The sequence below is a fragment of the Osmerus eperlanus genome, chromosome 21 (genome assembly GCF_963692335.1).
Source record: "Osmerus eperlanus chromosome 21, fOsmEpe2.1, whole genome shotgun sequence".
In the NCBI taxonomy this organism is placed as follows: Eukaryota; Metazoa; Chordata; class Actinopteri; order Osmeriformes; family Osmeridae; genus Osmerus; species Osmerus eperlanus.
The window spans coordinates 10870406-10891563 of NC_085038.1; the positions used below are offsets into that span (position 1 = coordinate 10870406).

Here is a 21158-nt window from a genome sequence, read left to right on the forward strand (position 1 = left end):
CCAGCCTTCCTCCTCTCACTCATCCTTCCTCTTTCCTCCGTTTCTCTCTTCCTCTCCTGTACATACATGTTTGTTCCTACATAGTACTAATAGTTATACAGCTTGTGTAAAAGTTTGTGTGTGTAAACCCTCGCTCCTCTGTTCCAGGTGTGGGCGTGGGCAGTCTGTTCCACATGGCCGATGACCTGGGCCGTGCCATGGAGTCATTGGTCAACGTGATGACAGACGAGCAGGACACCCAATAGCACGCCGCCCTTGCCCCCTCCAGCCCCACACCCCACCGCATGCTTTTCTAGTCAAAACAACTGGATTGGACAAGTTTACAAAGAGAATATTCATCTATTTTTGTGAAGGATCACGGTTAGAGACGTGAAGATTTCAGTAGTTTCCTAAGTCTTGAAATTGTTTTATTAACAGACGCAGGTTTTTAAACTTCTATGCAATTGTATAAAAAAGAAAAGAAACCAGTATGTATGTACGTGTGTGTGTGTGCGTGTTTGTCCTGTGGATGTATTTGCCATTTCTTTGTAATGGACAAGGCATTTCGGATCTTTGTATGGAAAAGAGAGATTGTAACTATAAGGGTGCTTTGTATTACAAAAACGTTTATAACCACAGAATATATACTACTGTAAAGGCCATGCAGACACCCTGTACCCTTTTAGCGTCGTGTGCCTGTACGTACGTGTGTGTGTGTGGGGAGGTATGATTTATCCACATAACATTATAGCTTTTACTTTCTGGCTAATCCACTTCCATGTTTTTATCCATCCATCAGCCATCCATCCATTTGTTAGTCTATCACTGCACATCTGGCAGAACTAGCCTGTCACTCCCGTATGGGCAGGGGCGGGGCTTAGAGGAGGGCGGGGCAGACTAAGGTAGAATCTTTTATGAATGTAATCACTTCCAGGACTGGAGTGTTTCAGATGACACTACTCCCCTAATCTGACCTGGATGAACCCTCCAGCACGCTCGGTAACGCCGTCCTGCCACCCCCCTCCCCGACACTACTGACCAGACAGACTACTGACAGCCCCAATGCACATTACTGTTGTCCTGGAAACAGTCCATCTTCATCTGTGTGCCGCTGATGATGGTGTTTGTTTTAGTTGTGTTGCTGTGGGTGTGTGGCGCCACAAGTGACTGCATGTGTGCACGCACACACTTTATTTAACGTGTGCCCACCTCAAGGTACTCTGCGTGATTCTGTAGTGTCGTCATGACAACAGTCTTGTGTGCTATGCTGGGAAAGCATGATCAAAGAGATTATTATTTTATCGTTTTATCTGGTTGTTACCCTCTTATAATTATTCATATTCATTTCTAACGCTTGAGTTACATTGTCGTCCATTGCTTTCTCAATAACTCATTTGTTTTTTGTTTTTCCACAACATATCAGACTCCACCAGATATATGCCTTACTATTGTATCATAACAGGCTTTACTGTGTATATCAATAAAGCACGCAGTTGAGTTGACTTGTACTGGAGTCTAGGAGTCTTCTGTACTTCCTGGATTTCACTGGCTCACAGATCACCTGACAGGTACAGGAAGAGACCAGCTTCAGAAACACAGAGACCTGGTTTGTGTGTGTGTGTGTGTGTGTGTGAACTGACCGTGCGGCGGTGGTGGGCGGGGCCGTTCGGAGAGGAAGGACCACTCCTCGTCTGATGGGGGGAGTGGAGGAGAGCAGATGGACCCTGGACCCCCCTGTGTGGAGTGAAATGGTATGGTCCGAAACCTGCCTGTCATACAGGCTCCCAGGCAGGATGGGTGAAGAGGGGGGTTAAGGAAGAGAACCATCATTGCTAACAGCAGAGAGGAGAGAGAGAGAGAGAGGTGGGCAGGTCTCCTTTAGACTGTAGCAGAGGAGAACAGCATATTAGATGGGGGAGAAAGAGAGGGAGGTGGAGACAGTGTGTTAGGATATTGGCAGAGACGGCCAGATGCAGCGTCTCTGTCTCGGTGTGAATGAGGAGGCTCTGGGAGAGCTGGACCTCTCCTTCCCGTCTCTCCTCCTGCCCTCCACCCTCCTGCCCTGCCGCCATGGCAAACAGCTGCACCAGGAGATCCACCTTCATACCTGCGGCCACCTACACACACACACAGGGTTAGGGAAGGCTGTCTGTGGCCTGTGCTGGGAGTGTGTTTGACACGGTAGAGAAGAACTCACAGGTCCAGGGCTATAAGTCACTCTAAGGCCAGTGGAGGGAGGAGGCTGTTTCACAGTAAACCTGGAAGCACACGCGCACGCGCACACACGCACACACGCACACACGCACACACGCACACAACCACAATCATCAATGACTCTAGAAACGACAACCTTGTGTGGTAACCATGTGTCAGTCTCACCTGCAGGTGTCCACGCCCACGTTCCTCATCACCACGGTAACAGCGTAGGTGGACCCCTCCCTCAGAGAGCCGAAAGACACCTCTGAGGGGAGGAGCTCGAACCCTCGCTGGGCGGCCTGCTGGCCAATCACAGACACAGTCCTCACTTTCCTCCTCACTGGCTCCTCCACAGACAGGAACTGGAGAAACACAGGTTGGGAGGGGGGGGGGGGGGGCGGTTGTGTGGGCGCGCATGTGTGTGCTGCATATGTATGGGTGAGTTTGTGTGTGTGCATGTGTGCGTGCATGTGTATGCGTGTGTGTGTGTGCAGTACCTGGTGGTTGGGCCGGCTGTGTGGTTTGGAGCTGAGGATGGAGGCTGGGAGTCTGACCGGCCTCGTCCTGGGCTGACCTGCTACGTCCACCTGGAGGCCAGACCTCCTACGACTCTCTGACCTCCGCTCTGACCAGCCAGCACCACCTCCGTCCCCTACACACACACACACAGCACACAGGGTATAGCTCAGTGGTTAGAGCACAAATCAAGAGGTTGCACGTTAGAATTCCCCCTGTACTGTAGGTTGCATAGGATAAAAAGTGTCTGCTATCTGAATACAGAACAGTGCTATACGTGGAGGCGTGTTCACTGCTGTACAGTTAGGGTGCGTTCTAGTGGGCGGGACCGACCTGGCGTCTGAGGCGTGGGATTGGTGGGTCTCTCGACCGATGTCGAGTCACTTCCTGCTGCATGAGAAGGCGTCGGATTCAAAGGCCGCTGGGCTGCAGAGAACAACACAAACTATTAACACACACACACAGAGCTGGGAGCATGTCGAAAGGGTTAGAACATGTTTGGAGTTCTAGAGGTCTTCATGTTGAGGTGAAGTATGGAGGAGGCGTTACCATTCTCCTGGGGGGCATCCCTGAGGAGGCTGTCTGATTGGACGGTCTGGGGGAAGGGGGGCAGGTCCCTGGACAGGGCTGCCATGTCTGGAGCCTGGAGGAGAGGAGGGGGTGGGAGTGGAGGTGGTGGAGTCAGGGCTGGGTAACAGCTAACAGGGTTAGATGTGTGTTGTTGGGTATGTCTGTGTGTGTAGAGTAGGGGTGTAAGTAGAGTAGGTTTGGGTGTATAGTAGGTATGTGTAGGGTAGGTGTGTGTGTGTAAGGTAGGTGTGTGTGTGTAGTAGGTATGTGTGTGTGTAGTAGGTATGTGTAGGGTAGGTGTGTGTGTGTAGGGTAGGTGTGTGTGTGTAGGGTAGGTGTGTGTGTGTAGTAGGTTTGTGTGTGTGTAGTAGGTGTGTGTTTGTGTAGTAGGTATGTGTAAGGTAAGTGTGTGTGTAGTAGGTGTGTGTAGGGTAGGTGTGTGTAGTAGGTATGTGTAAGGTAAGTGTGTGTGTAGTAGGTGTGTGTAGGGTAGGCGTGTGTGTAGTAGGTGTGTGTAGGGTAGGTGTGTGTGTGTGTAGTAGGCATGTGTAAGGTAAGTGTGTGTGTAGTAGGTGTGTGTAGGGTAGGTGTGTGTGTGTAGTAGGCATGTGTAAGGTAAGTGTGTGTGTAGTAGGTGTGTGTAGGGTAGGGTGTGTGTAGTAGGTGTGTGTAGGGTATGTGTGTGTGTAGTAGGTGTGTGTAGGGTAGGCGTGTGTGTGTAGTAGGTGTGTGTGTGTAGTAGGTGTGTGTAGGGTATGTGTGTGTGTAGTAGGTGTGTGTAGGGTAGGTGTGTGTCTGACCTCCAGGGAGGAGTCAGGGTGGAAGTAGGGAGGGATGATCCTGTTCCTCAGAGCTTCTCTCTGCAGCTTGTCCTCAGCCAGCTCCTGTCTGGGACACACATCACTGGCATCACATATGCAGACAGACATGCAGCCACTGGGGCAGGTAGGTAGGTAGGCAGGTAGGTGTACCTGTACTGCTGTATCCTGCTGGGCCACAGAGAACTGTGTTTACACTCACTGTATAGAGACAGAGGAGAGGAGAGGGGAGGGGAGGGGAGAAAGGGTGAGGTCAGATGGGGACAAGGATGTTGAACTGAATCCTACACCTTCTAGTTGATGGAAAGAGAGGTGTGTGTGTGTGATGCTGTGGTCAGACCTGTCAGTGTCTGTGTGTGAGGTGTTGGAGACAACAGCAGCTGCATCCCTCTGCTGGTCAGAAGACACGGCCTGACAGTACAGGGCAGCTGTGTCCACTACACACACACACACACACACACACACACAAAAATAATCATGTATTTATCAACAGGGTCCAAAAGGCTTCTTGTTTTTGAGGAGAGCTGAGAGGGGCAGCTGGAGTCATACCTGCCCTCTTGTTCATGCTGGGCTCCTCAGAATCTGGAAGAGACTGGAGACAGACAACAACTACCTCAGTGGACCTTTTCAGACCCCTGTGTGCGCGTGTGCGTGTGTGTGTGTGCGCACGTGTCTGCGTGTGTGCTGACCAGGAGCAGCTTGAGCAGGTGGCTGGAGCGGATCTTCTCCTCCTCAGAGCGAGGGTCCTTCAGCAGCATCTCCTCAGACAGCAGCTCCTTCTGGATCACCTGCTGCATGTAGCCCTGCAACACGGCCCCAGCTTACACCACCTCAACCACACGGCCCCAGCTTACACCACCTCAACCACACGGCCCCAGCTTACACCACCTCAACCACACGGCCCCAGCTTACACCACCTCAACCACACGGTCCCAGCTTACACCACCTCAACCACACGGTCCCAGCTTACACCACCTCAACCACACGGTCCCAGCTTACACCACCTCAACCACACGGTCCCAGCTTACACCACCTCAACCACACGGTCCCAGCTTACACCACCTCAACCACACGGCCCCAGCTTACACCACCTCAACCACACGGTCCCAGCTTACACCACCTCAACCACACGGCCCCAGCTTACACCACCTCAACCACACGGTCCCAGCTTACACTACCTCAACCACACGGTCCCAGCTTACACTACCTCAACCACACGGCCCCAGCTTACACCACCTCAACCACACGGTCCCAGCTTACACCACCTCAACCACACGGTCCCAGCTTACACCACCTCAACCACACGGCCCCAGCTTACACTACCTCAACCACACGGCCCCAGCTTACACCACCTCAACCACACGGTCCCAGCTTACACCACCTCAACCACACGGTCCCAGCTTACACCACCTCAACCACACGGCCCCAGCTTACACTACCTCAACCACACGGTCCCAGCTTACACCACCTCAACCACACGGCCCCAGCTTACACTACCTCAACCATACGATCACAGCATCAAACAGCACTACCACAACCACACGGTCAGCCAACCCCCCCCCCCCCCCCCCACCCCCCTCCTACCTGTAGGCGTGTTTCCAGAGCGCAGCGGAGGCGGAGGCTGACAGGCCGGTAGCGGAGCAGCTGTCGGACCTCCAGGGCGTCGGGGCAGCTGAGCGGTGGGGGGTGGGCCCGGGAACACAGGGTCCCTCCCAGACTCAGCCCCCGACCCAGAGACGTCCCAAACACAGGACCTGGAGTCTTCCTCTACAAAGAGAGAGGGGGCGGGGGGGGGGGTTGTGTGACAGCTGGTCCTGATGTCACAATCTGATAACATCATTTACATCTAAATATGCCTATATATATATGTGTGTGTGTATATATGTGTGTGTGTATATGTGTGTGTGATTGTGTGAGAGGGGCAGGTGGTGGTGTGTTGTGGAGTACCTCTGTGCTAGGGAAGTTGTCCCAGCTCCGTGACTTGAGGTTGGGAGGCAGAATGTCCTGGTTCTGTTTGTGCATCAGCCAGCTGGACCACACACTCTGGTGGCAGGGTTTCAGCATGGTTATAGCCACCACTCCTACATGCGCACACACACACACCCACACGTTATAGTCCTGCACACAAAGGTGTGTGTGTGTGCGCGCGCGTGTGTGTACCCTCCAGGTCTGCTAGAGGCTCCTCCAGCAGGGCGATGCTGGGGTCAGAGTAGGCCTGGTCCAGGACATCCTCCACAGCCTGGAAATGCAACAGCTCAGTCCCAGAGCCATCCTCATGGACCATGAACAACCTGACAAACACACACACACACACAAAGCACCATTCTACAATGAGCAAACACAAATACTTGGCTGTGAATAAGTCCACGAGCTCAGAGTCCTACACTGTGGAGGAGCTGAGCTGAGGAACATCACCTAGGAAGGTGTTGTTTACGTCCGATCACACGATCAGTCAACTCTCTCTCTTCCTCTTGGCTCTCCTCCTCCTCCTTCTCTTCCTCCACTGAGGTCTCCACTGGACTGGAGATCACCACTGGGCACTGACCGTCGACCATCACCTGCACACACACACACACACAACACGACCACACCAAACCAGCATGATGAAGACTCCATGTGTCAGACCAGGTTCCTGCTAGTCTGTCCTGCTCCCTGGCTGTCGTACCTGGAACAGGTTCCCCTCTGGGTCCACCACCTCACACAGGATGTCAGCGGTGTGGCTCATCAGGTAGCTTCCTGGTTGGTCGCGGGGGCTCCGCCACTGGGAGGTCAGGGCAGGGTCACGAGCGGGGTCAGAGGTCAGAGTGGGGCGGGGGGCCGAGTCAGACGTGTACACACAGGATCCATCCTCCTTAATGACCAGCAGACCCCCGTGAGAGGGAAACACCTGGAACACACAAGCCTAGAACATCTGGAACGGCCGCGACACGGAACCACACCTGGAACATCTGGAACGGCCGTGCTACAGAGCCGTGCCCAGAACATTCTAGAACCCACACGCTCCTACCTGGTAAGCTCCGGTGTGCGTGGCGGTGACGACGGTCCCGTCTGCCAGGAAGATGTTGCTGGAGCGTTCCTCGGGGAACACAACCACTGACGCAAAGCCCTCCTTCTCCACCATCAACACCTTGTCTCGCTCCCGCGCGCTCTCCGCCCGCTCGCACTCCCTCTGGGGCCGGGGTGCGTGCGGGGGCGCCAGCGCCCTCTGCTGGTAGAGGGTGCTGATCCTGGTTCCGTCGGCGTGTTCCACGGTCACAGAGCCGTCTGGCTCCACCACGGTCAGAACCTGGTCCTCCCTGGTCACCACCATCTGGTACACACCGAAACACACACACACATCAAGAAAAACACACAAGCATGGAAGACCAAATTTGAAGATCACCTTGTCAGCTATCCCAGCACACAGGTGTATCCAGGCCCAGGGTGGGGTCTCCCAGGGTGGGGTCTCCCAGGGTGGGGTCTCCCAGGGTGGGGTCTCCCAGGGTGGGGTCTCACCGTCTGGGTGATGGGGTCGGTGGCACGGTAGGCCAGCTTGGGGGGGGCGTAGATTACAGTGTGACCCCGCGTGGCCACTCTGAGGCCGGAGGGCGTGGTCGTTACCCAGCAGCCACTGTGGCTGTGGGCGGAGCTACGCATGTCCACTCTGGACTCCAGCTCCCCCTGCTCTGATCCCACAGTCTGTTTAGAGCTCAGCTTCCCTACACACACACACACACACGCACGCATTCACACACACACACACATAGACAACCACACACACGCCAACACAGATACACACACATATGAGACAGGGCTGTATCAAGACAGCATGGTTTCTTCCACTGACTGCTTAGCTCCGCCCACCTTTCTTGTCTTTGGTGTTCTTGGGGGCGGGGTCCTTGGCTGGCTCCTCCTCCCTGGAGAGCATCTCCGGGGCGAGGGGGAACACTGGGCCGGAGTCTGAGCTGCTGCTGACTGAGCCATCTGCGAACAACACCTGGGGGGGGGCAGAGTGGACTATGAGTGTGTGTGTGTGTGTGTGTGTGTGTGTGTGTGTGTGGAAGTGTGTGTGTGTGTGTGTGTTTCCTAGTCTGCTGACACATCCAGTAACCTGTGTTTGTGGATGAAGCCACTCAGGAAGCCTGTTAAGCTCAGATACACTAGATATCATCTGGTTTGAATCTGAGCAGCAGGTTGTGATAAAGCAGGTGTGCAGCAGTACCAGTAGAGTGTGTGTGTGTGTGTGTGTGTGTGTGTGCGCAGCAGTACCTGGGTGGAGCCATCCCTCATGTACTTGACCACAGCTCCCTGAGGAGTGATGACTCGGGACAGCTCGCTGGTGAGGGAGGGGTCAGGCTGGAGGGCTACCCCACCCCCGCCCCCACGGAGGGGGAAGCTCTGCCTCAGCAACACACCCTGCTCTGAGGGGGGCACACCTGCACACACACACACACACATTATTTAACACACAATATTACACATGTAATGACAGTTGTAGCCACGCGTGGGATCTTGTGTGTGAGCGTGTCTGACCATCTGTGCCCTCTCTGAGGACCTGCAGCAGTAGACCACTGGGGGTGGACAGAGTCAGGCCCTGGAAGGGGGGGCAGGCTGCAGGGAGGGGGGGGCTCTTACTGTCTGCTGGCTGGGAGAGAGACAGGAGGGGAGGGGAGGGGGGAGAAATGGAGAGGGAGAAAAACAGTGCCATGGGCAAGAGAGGTGAGACAGAAACACAAAGAAAAGATGCATGTAAAAGATTCGAGAGAAACTCGTTTGTCATGCACCGTGTACAGTACATGATGGTGTTTCCATACGTTAACTGAGAGCTCCTGTGTGATTCGTGGGTTGTGTGTGTGTGTGTGTGTGGGAGTCACCTGACTAGCCTGGTCCTCAGGTCTGACCCCGCCCTCTTTGGTGTGGGAGGAGGAGGAGGGGAGGGGGGAGGAGGCTGGGGGAGGGTGTCCCTCCAAGCTAGGCCCAACACTCAGATCACCTAGAGGTCAACGCAAGCACACGCAAACCCAATCTCTCACAGGATTAAATGTACACACCACCCACCCCCCCCCATACACGTACATTATACATGAACATCAACCCAGCCCAGAACGACCACCACACACATGTCAAGGTTGAAGCTGTGTGTTCTCCTGTGTCTCCATAGTGACTGTAGGACAAGTGGACGCCACTGGCCAGCACAGCCGAGAACAAGCCTGTTGTCACACTCTGATTGGTTGGCCTGTTCCGCGGGGAGGAGTCTAGGGGGGGGAAGAGTTCAGTTCAGAGGTCATAGTGGGCCGTGCTGAGGCAGAGAAGATGGATGGAAAGAAGAAAGGGAGGGAGGGAGGAAGGATCCGGAAGGATGAGGGACGTCCACCTACCTCCTGGCTCTCTGGCACCAGGCTCCTCCTGGCCTCTGTAGGGCTGACAGATGTGTGTGTAGAAGCAATGCTGGTCTTTCATCACACACACCTTGAGGAGAGAAGACCCTGGAAGAGAGCACCGGTACTGTGACTAACAGTACAGCAGGGCACGTGTGAGTGTGTGTGTGAGTGTGTGTGCGCACCTACCCTGGATATATTTGATGCTCTCCACCTGGATGCTTCCTCCATCTGAGGGGAACAGGGACTGCACCTGGCCAGACACCTGGATCAGGTTTCCCTCCATGCTGTAGCCGGTGAAGCCCTACACGCACACACACACACAGAATCAGAACACACACGCACGCATGTGTGTGTGTGTGTGCAGCCAACACTCACAGCGAAGGCATCTTCGGCCTGTAGTTCCCCTGCCTGGTCAGCAGGGGGCGGCGCTGCAGGCGTGTCGGGGGTCTTGCTCACGTCCTCGCGGCTCTTCTTGGCGACCGAAGGGGTCTTCTTCTTGTCCTTGGAGGAGTCGGCCCGCTCCGCTCCCTTCGCCTGCCCCTTCCCCTTCTCCTCCTTCTTGGACCTGGACATCTGCTCCTCTTCCTTCAGCCTCTCCTGCTCCAGCTTCCAGGCCTGCACGCCCCCCCCCCCCACACACACACACACACACACACACACACAAACATCAGACTACAATTCTTTTTAGATCTCATATGAAGTTACAGATGTTTCGGATCAAATCAAATAAATCCAAGCCATCCCTTAAGAGATACCCCAGAGAGAGATTGAGAAAGAGAAAACAGAAACAGAAAGAAGGAGAGACAGAAATGGAGAGAAAGAGCCAAAGATGGAGGCATGGAGACACACAGACAGGAGGAGACAGACTAACTTTGAGGGAGCCTTCTCTGATGTACTGCTCACTAACAGCTTCCGCTAGAACAGGGGACTTGGTTGGAGAGACTGCAACACACCAAAAAGGCTGTTACGTACGGTAATATATCAAGACATATATACATACTTATTTGTTGTATTGTATTGTTGCGGTCTGTCTCTTCTTACTTGAGTATGATCGGAGATCTGCAGACCCTGTGGTGGAGTGCTCTCGCTCCACCTCCGCCGCCAACCACTTGACCTCCTCCTCTTTTGTCCAATCAGAGATTGAGTCCGCCACATGCTCCAAGTACTTCCTGCCACAACAGGAAGTGATGTCTGACTGTCACTTATCAGTTAGAAGTAGTGTAGAGAGACGTAGAGGCAGTTCTGTGCTCCTCAGTGACATCATTACCTGAACCCAACATCAGTGTGGAGGGCCACGTCCCACAATTCCTTGCACTGCCGCTGGGGGCTCATGGGATTATGGCAGATGATGTACACAGTGTCGTCACGGCTGCGGAATGTGTCCATGCAGCGGTACGTCTCCGAGGCAACCTGGAGGACCTGGAGAGAGAACAGCCAATCACACGCCTGGACACACACACACACACCACAGCACACCACACACTCACCTGAGGGAGGACGTGGGCAGGGTGGTGTTCGGTGTAGTTCCAGTCCCTTAGAGATCTGAGTCTGCTCTTCTGGATGTCTGCTGCACTCAGCTGCTCAGGGTCACACTTCTCACCTGCGGGACAGGAGCAGCACATCACACACCTCACACACACACGTATGACACACACACGTATGACACACACACCCACACAGGTCACAGACACGCATGTCACACACACACACGTCACAGACACACACGCATGTCACACACAAACACAGGTCACAGACCCACACCCGGAACTCCGCACACAAACCACACACCCTGTGTGTCGGCCCTGAGCCTGTGGAGGTGCTTGGCGAAGGCCTCGGGTTCGTCCCAGGGAATGAGGACGGGCTCTGGGGGTCGGGTGCAGGCCAGGACCCCCTCCTGGTCCAGCTGGGTCAGAGGCATGCCCTCCAGGACACCCCGACGGAGCCCACGCTCCACCTCAGCCCACCTCAGGGAGCCTGGAGGACACAGCCGGGCTCAGACACAGCACAACACATACAGCAGCCGGACACCGTGATGGCATGGCTTCATCTCTGTCTGAGACGTCAAGGCTCCTTCCTGTAGAGGGCTGCTGAATCTGAGAGTGACTGACTGGGCTAGGGGTTGGGCTGGCACTGGGGAGAGACTAGGGGTTGGACTGGCACTGGGGAGAGACTAGGGGTTGGACTGGCACTGGGGAGAGACTAGGGGTTGGACTGGCACTGGGGAGAGACTAGGGGTTGGACTGGCACTGGGGAGAGACTAGGGGTTGGACTGGAACTGGGGAGAGACTAGGGGTTGGACTGGAACTGGGGAGAGACACGTCTAGGAGGCGAGAGATGGTGACAGACTCACGCCAGCGTCCATACAGCAGAGTGGAGAGGTCTCACCATCGGTACAGTGGTGGATTAACTGATGGGTCCTGGCTTGGTGGCTGGAGGAGGAGGAAGAGGAGGAGGAGGCAGGAAGGTTGAGCAGTGATGTCACTGGAGACCTCCTCATCACGTCTGCCTCTATCTGCATCGCCTCGAACCCTTTACACACCTGACAAGACCAACGCAACTCTGGCATGAGCACAGGCTACCGTGGCTTACAAATGTGTACATGTCGATGTGTGTATGTGTGTGCTGTACTGACAGGCAGCAGTTGCAGTCTGAGGGCCCTGTAGTCATGGCTGTTGAACATCATGGGGCGCTGAGAGTCCGTGCTCTGCTGAATGCTCGGCTGCACTCCTAACTCCTCCTGCAGCCTCTACAGTACCAGGAGCAAGATCATCAGCATCTTTAGAAATCAACAATCAACAACACACACAAAATAAACAAGAAAAAACATTTTTTTTACCGAAATTCCTCATGGGGGGAGTGGGTGAATTGAAAGTTTGTACTTTTGAGCCAAAAAATGTATTGATAATAAGGGGGTTGGGGTGCATCTTACTATTTTGCTCTTCTATTTTCTAGTATCCTAAACTTGGTTATTCCAAACTCTAAACCTGCCCAAACCAAGTGATCCGACTTTCTTCCAAACACGACACAGAGTGAATGTGGGCCCTGCGGGGCCTGACTGCTACCGTGTGGTCGTCGCTGGGCCGGGCCAGGGCCAGGACGGTAGCCAGCATGTGGGAGGCCAGTCTGGGGTCCAGGCCCTCGGCCCTCTGCTCCGTATCAGACCCACTGAGGGGCGGAGACGTCTCCTCGCTCACCACCACCTGCACACACGGGACAGAGGTCACACAGGAGGGTCACACAGACGGGGGTCGTCCAGGGGTCGTCCAGGGGTCGTGTGATCTCTCACCTGCTCCAGCATGCAGTGCAGGATGAGGGGCACCGAGCTTGCCTCAGGGGGGATCTGCTCCAGCAGGTCGCTATAGAAACGCATGTCCACCTCCGTCATCAGCAGGGGGGAGGGCTCTGACTCTGCTGGGGGGAGTGGGGGGAGGGGTCAGAGGGGGTGTCAGTGTGCATGGGTGTGTAAGTGTGCATGGGTGTGTTTTTGGGGGTGTACCTGGAACAGACTTCTTCTTAGACCCAGGGGTCTGAGGTGTGGGGGTCTGGGCAGCCTGCACACAAATATAAAACATGACATACCAGTGTGTGTGTGGTGTGTGTGTGTGCATTTGAAGGTGTGTGAGTGTGTGTGTGTACCTCCACAGGGCTCTCCTGGCGGGCTAACGGGGCTCTGACGATGGAGGGCACCTGCAGCAGCCTCATGCTGCTGAGGTAGTGCTGGTGCTGCCTCCTCCAGTCCAGACTGTCATAGATCACACACACCAGCCCCTCAAACACACACTGGCCCAAAGCCAGCTGGACACACACACACAGAGCGACAGAGAGTCAGAATGAGTGATAAGAGACACTGATACAGAAAGAGAGAGAGAGAGCGAGAGAGCGAGAGAGCGAGAGAGACAGAGAACGACAGAGAACGACAGAGGATAGACAGAGAGGATAGAGAGGTGATCGATGATAGAGAGAAAGGTTAGAGGAAGTGTAGAGGTGGAGGGGTGCCCACCCGAGCCTCAGCGCTGTCCCTGTCCAGAGACGGCAGCGTCTGATTGGCCGTGTAGCTCAGCCTGGCCACGTCCCACAACTTAGAGAGGGCGGGGCCAGAGTCCAGCACCGCCTCCAGCTGAGCCCAGAACAGCTCCAGATCCCTCTGCCTCCTCCGTAGTCCAACCTCTACACACACACACACACACACACACGTGCACACAGTCAGTCAGTCATACAGCCTCCTCCGGTCAGGGGGACCCAGGCGAGTCTTACCCTCATCCAGGAGTGGGTACCCGGACCCTGGATCAGGGGTGTGGGTCTTCCCCGAGGACAGCCTGATGACGTTGGCCACGTGCACGCCCATGGAGTCCAGCACGGCAGGGAGCTGAGCCTGGTGGAAGCCCACCACCAAGATGTAGTGCTGTGGCCCATCATCTGGCTCATCATCTACACTCACACACACACCACCATGATCACACACGCACGCACGACCACAATTACACACACAGACACGTGTTATATGGCAGGCTAACAGCCTTGTGGTGTACAGCCAGACCAGTGTTGGGTCCCCCCAGGATTGCCTTCTCCCCCCCCCCGTCCCCCGTCCCCCCCACCTGTGTACTTGTTGGTCTCGTCCTCCTCCCCCCTGCGTTTGAGATTGGTCTCCTTGGACGGGGCGCTGGGCTCGGGGGCCTTCTTCCCCTCGCCCCCCTTGGCAGGAGGCTTCACTGGCCCCTTGTCCTTGGTGGGTGGGGCGACGCCGGCCTTATTCTTAGCCTTGTCGTCTGTAGCCTGGGGGAGAGAGTCAGGAGAGGGGGTAAGGAGAGAGCGGGGAAGGCAAGAGGGAGAGAGACCAGCTCCACCACAAAAGTACGTTCCTATTGTTGACGTCTACAGAAAGTAGTCTCACCCTCTCCATCTGACTGATTCCACGATCCTCTACATTTGACCCTCTACATTCGAGACCGGCTCAACCTGGCACTTCATACGCACATTATAACAACAACGCTAGCTTAGCTACGGTTATTTCCAGCTCATATATATAGTGTTATAGACGGACTGAAAATGGAGTCAGGCCGTATATAAGCTACAAGCTACAAATACAACATGAAGAAAGTAAAGGAAATGCACGCATGCTTCCGCTCATCCCAGCATTAAGGTGACCCTGCTTTTTTGTCACAAAATGTGTCTGTTACAAATTACAACTCTGTTACAAACAGACTGGTAAATGGTAAAGAGTGATCCCCCCCCCCCCATGTTCAGGGATGACAGATTGATAAGCAGACAGACATGCTATTTATGACTGGATGTATCTTTTGACACTTTGCAGTAAAAGTGGCTCTCCTATTGACTTTGTCCTATCATTGTGGCTCTCACGGAAAACATAGTGAAGGCCACTGCTCTACATTTACTTGTATTCATTTGGCAGAGGTCTTGCAGAGTAAGGGCAGTACATAATCAAGGACAAGGACTGACAGCTTAACGGCGTAACAGTGATTAGTGCGAAGAAAAAGATGACTGATGGGATTATTGATAACCCCTCGGGATCTGATTCCTGGTTATGGATTACCTTCTGCTCGGCGGCTCTCCTCTGCTGGTCGCTGGTCTTCACTCCCAGCAGCTGGAACTTCAGCACCTTCCCCAGAAGATCACCCGGCAGCTCCTCCCCTGCGTCCAGCAAGGCCTTGGCAGCCTCCAGCACCTACACACACGCATCCACACACGCACACGCTTGTCAAACCATACTGCACGTCTTCCGGGAGACTGGCAACCATCTTGGGAGGTTCCCATCACCATCCATTGTAGCAGCAGGTAGACCTACCTCCCAGAACATGGGGGAATCCTTGGTCTTCTTGGCTTTTGGATTGCCCAGCTCGTGGATCTATTGGATGGGACTATGTCACTGAGTGTTCCAACGGTGGCCAGAACTGTCCCCAGCTCTGACACACACCTACCAGAGATTCTTTTATACAGCTCTTTTAGTGTTGGTAAAGTTTGACTGTTTCCACCCAAATACAGTGTTGTTGCTAGATAGTAGGTATTAATACACTGTAATGGATATTCTGTAGTCATTGCTAACCCAACCAGCTAGCTACCTTCTCTAGGGTGTTCTCTCTGGACACCAGGCTGAAGAGCCGGCGGGTGGGCTGCAGCATCGCCAGCTGGAGAGCTGAAATGAGCTCCTCATCCTCCAGACGCTCCCCCACCACTAGAGAAATACTGGCCCGCCACGATTCCTAACCACACAACACAATTTCTAACTAAGCAGTACAGTACTTATATAAACTCAATTATAATATCATTATGATTCGGGGGGTCATCAAGTTGATATTTGGGTGTTCCTTCCTGGAAGCTGACAAGCAAATAACGCAGCAACCGCAAGAACTTTGCTACCTGTTATCTCCAAATTAAAGTTAATATAACAAGAGCTAGCTAATTAGACTCATTATCACAAGGCCTATCTTTATTCTATGCTGTATATTGTATTTTTTCTGTTTTGCTTCTTCTACTCCCATTTTATTTGTTTTGGGCTTGTTTTGGGTTGTATCGTTGTTGTTGTTTTGGAATAATGAAATAACCATAACACAAATGGTATAACGAGCCATTAATCGTTGGTTTGATTATTCCATATCCTTTATGCTGGTATCTGCAAGAAAAAATAAAAATAGGCTCATAATATCGTTTTGTCTATTTCAGATGTCAGATCCAGACTACTGTATGGGGAAATACTTATTGCTTGGTTTCCGTTGTTTTGTTTTATTTTGGAATAACCATATAACACAAATGGTATGAAGGACCATTTACTCGTTTGTTTGATCGTCCATATTATGCATGCTGGCACAGGTGAAAAAGAGAGAGGGGGAGAGACGTGTAATGATTGGAGGTGTTATTACTTTCGAACACCAGAGAGCAGCTATTTATTTGTATGATATTGACAACATGTTCTTTAGTAGAAGAGACACACACCAAGCTGGAAGTACATGTTAACCGAGTTTGCTAGTTACTTGGTTAATAAATAATGATCTTTGATGAATATACGTTTTTTTAACAGCCTATAACGGATGAAAAAAACAACCAACCATGAACCTCTAATGGCCAAAACAAGTCCTTTTTGTAGAAAATATTTTTTAAACCTTTAGAAACATTGTTACTACAGCCCCACCAAGAATTGTGTTAGCCCCACCATGAAACAAGCAAGGGAGTTTATTCTATTGTGTATGTATATATTCACATTGAAATTCACACGTGGGGGGGGGGGGGGCAGGATGTATCCCCACCAATATATTATGATTACGGCCCTGGGTTAAACTGACAGCAGAAACGTTAGTATTTCTGCCAGGTTGACTTGAGGAGCCAGCTCAGTCCGTGTTTTCTTGGCTGTGGTGGAGAGAGCTTGCAGTACCAACACACCAGTCGCCAAATGGAGATGAGAGGACCACAGAGCCTTCCTGACAGTGGTTGGACTTCCGTATTCAGGGAAAACCCATTTCAGAAGAGGCATTTCTCTCTATGGCTCTATGTTTGTAGTGTGAGCAAATCAGATAGTTTGGCATGACTGCCTTACGTGAAATATGTGATCTACACACTAACATTCCTTAACCCGCTGCGGTGTGTAACACATTATTTTAGACCGTTTGTTTTCCCCAGGAGGGGAAGTGCACCGTTCTTGGAGGTACTGCAATACCAAGTCGATGCGTGGAGTGGACGGAGCAAGCCCCTATTCCATCTCCCTGTTCCAAAAATCAATTTAATATATGGTCCCCGGGTAGGGGACGTATCAGATATTAAACTGATAAGAACAGATACTACACTTGATCTTAGCCAAAAGGCCGAGAAGCGATACCGGTTGGCCCTCGAGGGACCGGAGTCATTTCCAGGAACGTCATATTAATATACGGCGTCACGATTGTACTAATGAGCTACATAATCCGTATGAAACTAAACTGAGTTTAAAAAAAATAACACATCATTAACAAAGGAAAATAGCTTTAATCAACGTGTCGTCTTTGAAAACTAACGTGAAGTAGCTGTCACGTGATACACGGCCCTCCAATTGGAAATGAAAGAGTAAACTATCGAAAACAATAGCAGTTAAGATACTCTTCCGAGAAACAGCCAGTCAATAACATGTACATTATGTACTGGTGAAATATTTCGTATTTTCGTGGTAGCCTATTTGAAGACTGTTATGGTAGCTCACGGAAGAACAAACAACCGCCATGCGAACAGCGGACTCTGGCTACGACAAAACCCTGCCATCTGCTGGGCATCATATAGAACAGCAGCAGCCACAGCATCGGGCTTCCCAACAGAAGACCGGTCCGTTACGCTGTTAACCATAACCAACATGGGTGGATATGCATTTTGGCCATCAACTTTGGTTACCTACAAGTTGCCTTGAATTTGACACACACGGTCAGGAGGATAACTAGTGAACCATCATGCAGAGGCGTGTTTTGAAGCTGCGCATCATGATCAGCCATTTAAACTGCTAACAAAGTCGATGGTAATAAGCAAACGCGTGGTATTGAGTTAATAGCGGGCGAGGTACAGTTGCGCACTATATATTAACATTTGAGAGAGTTGGCCTTAAAGACGACAGTTCATTTCTATTCGACCGTAATTTGCGAAAACATGTAGGCCCTATGCTAGCTTGCAGTTCGACGTCAGCTGGCTGGGTCGGCAACTCGCATCTCAAGACGTGGTTCTAGGGCCTATTTGAAAGGCCCCGTGACCAAACAGCCAGGTAGCAAGAAAATAAATAAACGTAGGCCTTCCTAACTCTACATGCCAACTAACTACTACCTCTCAATGTGTCTTCTTTAAGCCAATGCGGGATACATTTGCCGTGACACATTGCGCACCGAGTCGTTAGGTAATAGGGTGTAGGCCTGCTACCAGGCCTGGAACACATACAGGCCACTACGTTAACAGGCCAAGTGTCCTACAACTTCAGCGAAACTCACAGAAACGAATGTCCTGACTATAGCTGACATGACTGTAAACATTAACACACGTTAACCACATACATTGTCACGCATTTGTTAACAAAAACAACAAGCGCTCTTTCCGAATGACTTGGATCAATGCGCTGTAGTGAGAGCCTTTCCCTTTCACCCTGTCAATGCACTTCCACTACAACTCCTAAATTAAACTCCCAAATGTGCTATTTGCATATTCCACAGAAGGCAGTGTATTCTAGCGAAGAGGACAGATACAATGAAAGTAGCCTATGTATTTTATTTTACAAGTCAGACAATTCACAGCACATCGGTCTGACTTCAAACTACATTTTTGACGTGATTTGCCACAAGGCAAGCTAAATAACCAAAACTTCGAGGCTAATCAATTTGGCAGACATGGAAAACATGTCATCTATACGACTTGCAACAGGAGTTGTCTTAGCCTACCATTAAACATACTCAGTTTGAAGGGTTGCATGCGGACAAAACGACAACGTCGTTCGGGGCAATGATCCCACAGCTCAAACAAAACATCCTGCAAGGCGTCAAATGTACAAAATGCATTTGATCCACATATCAGTATTGTTGTAGGCTATATATAGGCCTATTCGGTCCGTTCGTGAGGGAAGTTTTCAGACGACAAAATATCCACCCAAAGACAGTGCCACTTGCAAAAGACATGTTCCACTTGCAAAAGGACAAATCCAATACAATGTGTTGACCTGCGCATACCTGAGAAATGTTAATGAGGTGCAAAACTTGAGCGTACTGGGGGGTTGGGAGGTGAGAAGGTTTGTGGATCTCTTGTATTGCTGTGCTGTGCAGGTCCCATGTTAGCCTGTATTTCATTCCTTGTATTTTCCTTGCCTCGTCGGATGTCATTGGATTGAACTTTAGACACATTTTTTCACATTTGTAACATGTGTGTAATATAGTTATTAAATTATTCCCCAATAAAGCGAAACTACAAAAAAACAAGTCGTTAGACTACACTTAAATGTGGATTTGAGTTCCAAAAAGCGTTATTTTGCGTCTGTCAATAAGTGCTGAAAATTCTGGACAACGACTTGTTAATCTGTTGTTAGATTGTTATTTTGCATACTGGCACACACGAAAAAGCAGAGGCCGAGAGCGTCTGCTGGTCCCTCGACCCCCTCCTCAGAGCAGCGCAACGGAAGACACTTTATACAAACCTCGTAATTGATACGGGGAGTTTGGTCGCATTCTTCCGTGCTTTCGCTAGGCTGATGCGTATGAAGTTGAGTTTTGCGATTTGCTTGATTGGAGTAGAGGAAGAGTCTTGGTGCGCTATCTTCCTCCCGAACTTTAGTCAGTTAATCTAACTCCCTTACTTGTTTCATGGTGGGGCTAACACAATTCTTGGTGGGGCTGTAGTAACAACGTTTCTAAAGGTTTAAAAAATATTTTCTACAAAAAGGACTTGTTTTGGCCATTAGAGGTTCCTGGTTGGTTGTTTTTTCATCCGTTATAGGCTGTTAAAAAACTTATATTCATCAAAGATCATTATTTATTAACCAAGTAACTAGAAAACTCGGTTAACATGTACTTCCAGCTTGGTGTGTGTGTGTCTTCTACTAAAGAACATGTTGTCAATATCATACAAATAAATAGCTGCTCTCTGGTGTTCGAAAGTAATAACACCTCCAATCATTACACGTCTCTCCCCCTCTCTCTTTTTCACCTGTGCCAGCATGCATAATATGGACGATCAAACAAACGAGTAAATGGTCCTTCATACCATTTGTGTTATATGGTTATTCCAAAATAAAACTAAACAACGGAAACCAAGCAATAAGTATTTCCCCATACAGTAGTCTGGATCTGACATCCGAAATAGACAAAACGATATTATGAGCCTATTTTTCTTTTTTCTTGCAGATACCAGCATAAAGGATATGGAATAATCAAACCAACGATTAATGGCTCGTTATACCATTTGTGTTCTATGGTTATTTCATTATTCCAAAACAACAACAACGATACAAACCAAAACAAGCCGTTAAACGTAAATGTGTGTTTGAGTTACCAGTAAAGTGGCAAAACGATTACTGTACGGCCCTATTTTTTCGTTTGTCAACACGGGTTGCAAAATAGAAAAACCAATGGCCTCCAGGTACACGGACCCACCTTGAAACCCCGGTTTTGAAAGTCGCTTTATAAAATAAAATGTTTTTAGAGGTACTTACCTCGTCAAACTGTGCAGAAGTGAGGCCAGCGTCCCACGCCTTGTTTCCAACAGTCGTTGCAGCAGGGGTGGAGACTGTGCCGCTTTTGACTCTCTTAGGTGCCATTTTCAAGACCACCTAGCTATTTACCTGTATGCAAATGACATGACCTTATCTATAAAAACCAATCGTCTCAAACCTCCAAGTTGCTTGTAAATTTAAAAGTTTACTAGCTAGCGGGATAGCACTAGTAGCAGTGATAGTTTGTGTACTGACTCCAGACGCTCCGGTTGCCGTTAGCAACCTCTCCTGTGAGCTTAGGCGATTTTACCGCGGGTGCATTTGCACCCCCTACTGTTGGGATGAAAACATTTACTTCTTCAAATTAATGTAAAAAACCTTACAATTCTTTAAGATCAAAGATTAAGATCTACTATACATTTTGATCATGTTTTTTGTAAGCTATCACTACCCTTTGCACCCCCAGTTTTAAAACCTAGACTGGCTTATGCCTGTGAGGGTGTGCCAGGCGACAGATGGATCCAGAACCTGAGAAAAGGCACCAAAACATGTGTCTCTTGGTTACAC

General features: G+C 51.0%; 2 protein-coding genes and 1 non-coding gene across 5 annotated transcripts in view; 1 reads left to right on the forward strand and 2 right to left on the reverse strand.

The window, feature by feature from the left end:
• LOC134007887 (dystrophin-like) overlaps positions 1 to 1487 on the forward strand; it is a 56729-nt gene extending 55242 nt beyond the window's left edge. Inside the window, 1 exon segment of the mRNA XM_062447605.1 lies at positions 148 to 1487. Coding sequence (XP_062303589.1) covers positions 148 to 245 — 98 coding nt within the window. The 3' untranslated portion in view covers positions 246 to 1487.
• On the reverse strand, positions 356 to 20833 carry spag17 (sperm associated antigen 17). Of its 3 annotated transcripts, none has more exons than XM_062447448.1 (46): positions 20592 to 20833; positions 15517 to 15657; positions 15243 to 15302; positions 14991 to 15122; positions 14035 to 14212; positions 13694 to 13867; positions 13440 to 13606; positions 13076 to 13234; positions 12936 to 12990; positions 12726 to 12847; positions 12502 to 12639; positions 12072 to 12185; positions 11825 to 11978; positions 11228 to 11413; positions 10927 to 11039; positions 10707 to 10858; positions 10481 to 10608; positions 10311 to 10381; positions 9815 to 10054; positions 9626 to 9740; positions 9437 to 9544; positions 9179 to 9313; positions 8933 to 9051; positions 8592 to 8703; positions 8328 to 8494; positions 7923 to 8055; positions 7575 to 7777; positions 7087 to 7389; positions 6745 to 6966; positions 6495 to 6637; positions 6240 to 6370; positions 6027 to 6160; positions 5664 to 5846; positions 4769 to 4882; positions 4629 to 4671; positions 4420 to 4516; positions 4233 to 4280; positions 4062 to 4149; positions 3241 to 3334; positions 3025 to 3117; positions 2673 to 2827; positions 2359 to 2537; positions 2177 to 2237; positions 1934 to 2096; positions 1620 to 1776; positions 356 to 1540 (listed from the first exon to the last, which is right to left on the reverse strand). In XM_062447448.1, exons 1-46 carry the CDS (start codon positions 20694 to 20696, stop codon positions 1537 to 1539), a joined length of 6093 nt encoding a protein of 2030 aa, XP_062303432.1. In that variant the 5' UTR covers positions 20697 to 20833; the 3' UTR covers positions 356 to 1536. The 3 variants fall into 3 exon arrangements, with proteins under 3 accessions (XP_062303432.1, XP_062303431.1, XP_062303433.1); XM_062447447.1 differs by having other exon boundaries at positions 12726 to 12850; XM_062447449.1 differs by lacking the exons at positions 356 to 1540; positions 1620 to 1776; positions 1934 to 2096; ... (3 more) ...; positions 3025 to 3117; positions 4420 to 4516 and having other exon boundaries at positions 12726 to 12850.
• Positions 17072 to 17262, reverse strand: LOC134007982 (U2 spliceosomal RNA). Its single transcript, XR_009928094.1, has one exon. It is a non-coding gene; the product is annotated as a U2 spliceosomal RNA (small nuclear RNA).
• Positions 20834 to 21158: the final 325 nt, after the last annotated feature.

What these genes read in the sequence shown, in the direction of transcription:
- spag17 (XM_062447447.1), bottom strand. Translation starts at nt 20,696, where the DNA reads ATGGCACCTAAGAGAGTCAAAAGCGGCACAGTCTCCACCCCTGCTGCA. An exon ending in CAGAGGGGAACCTGTTCCAG is followed by an intron (nt 6,638 to 6,744) that starts GTACGACAGCCA and finishes GTGTGTGTGCAG; the next exon opens with GTGATGGTCGACGGTCAGTG. An exon ending in ACCCTGACTCCTCCCTGGAG is followed by an intron (nt 3,335 to 4,061) that starts GTCAGACACACA and finishes CCTCTCCTCCAG; the next exon opens with GCTCCAGACATGGCAGCCCT.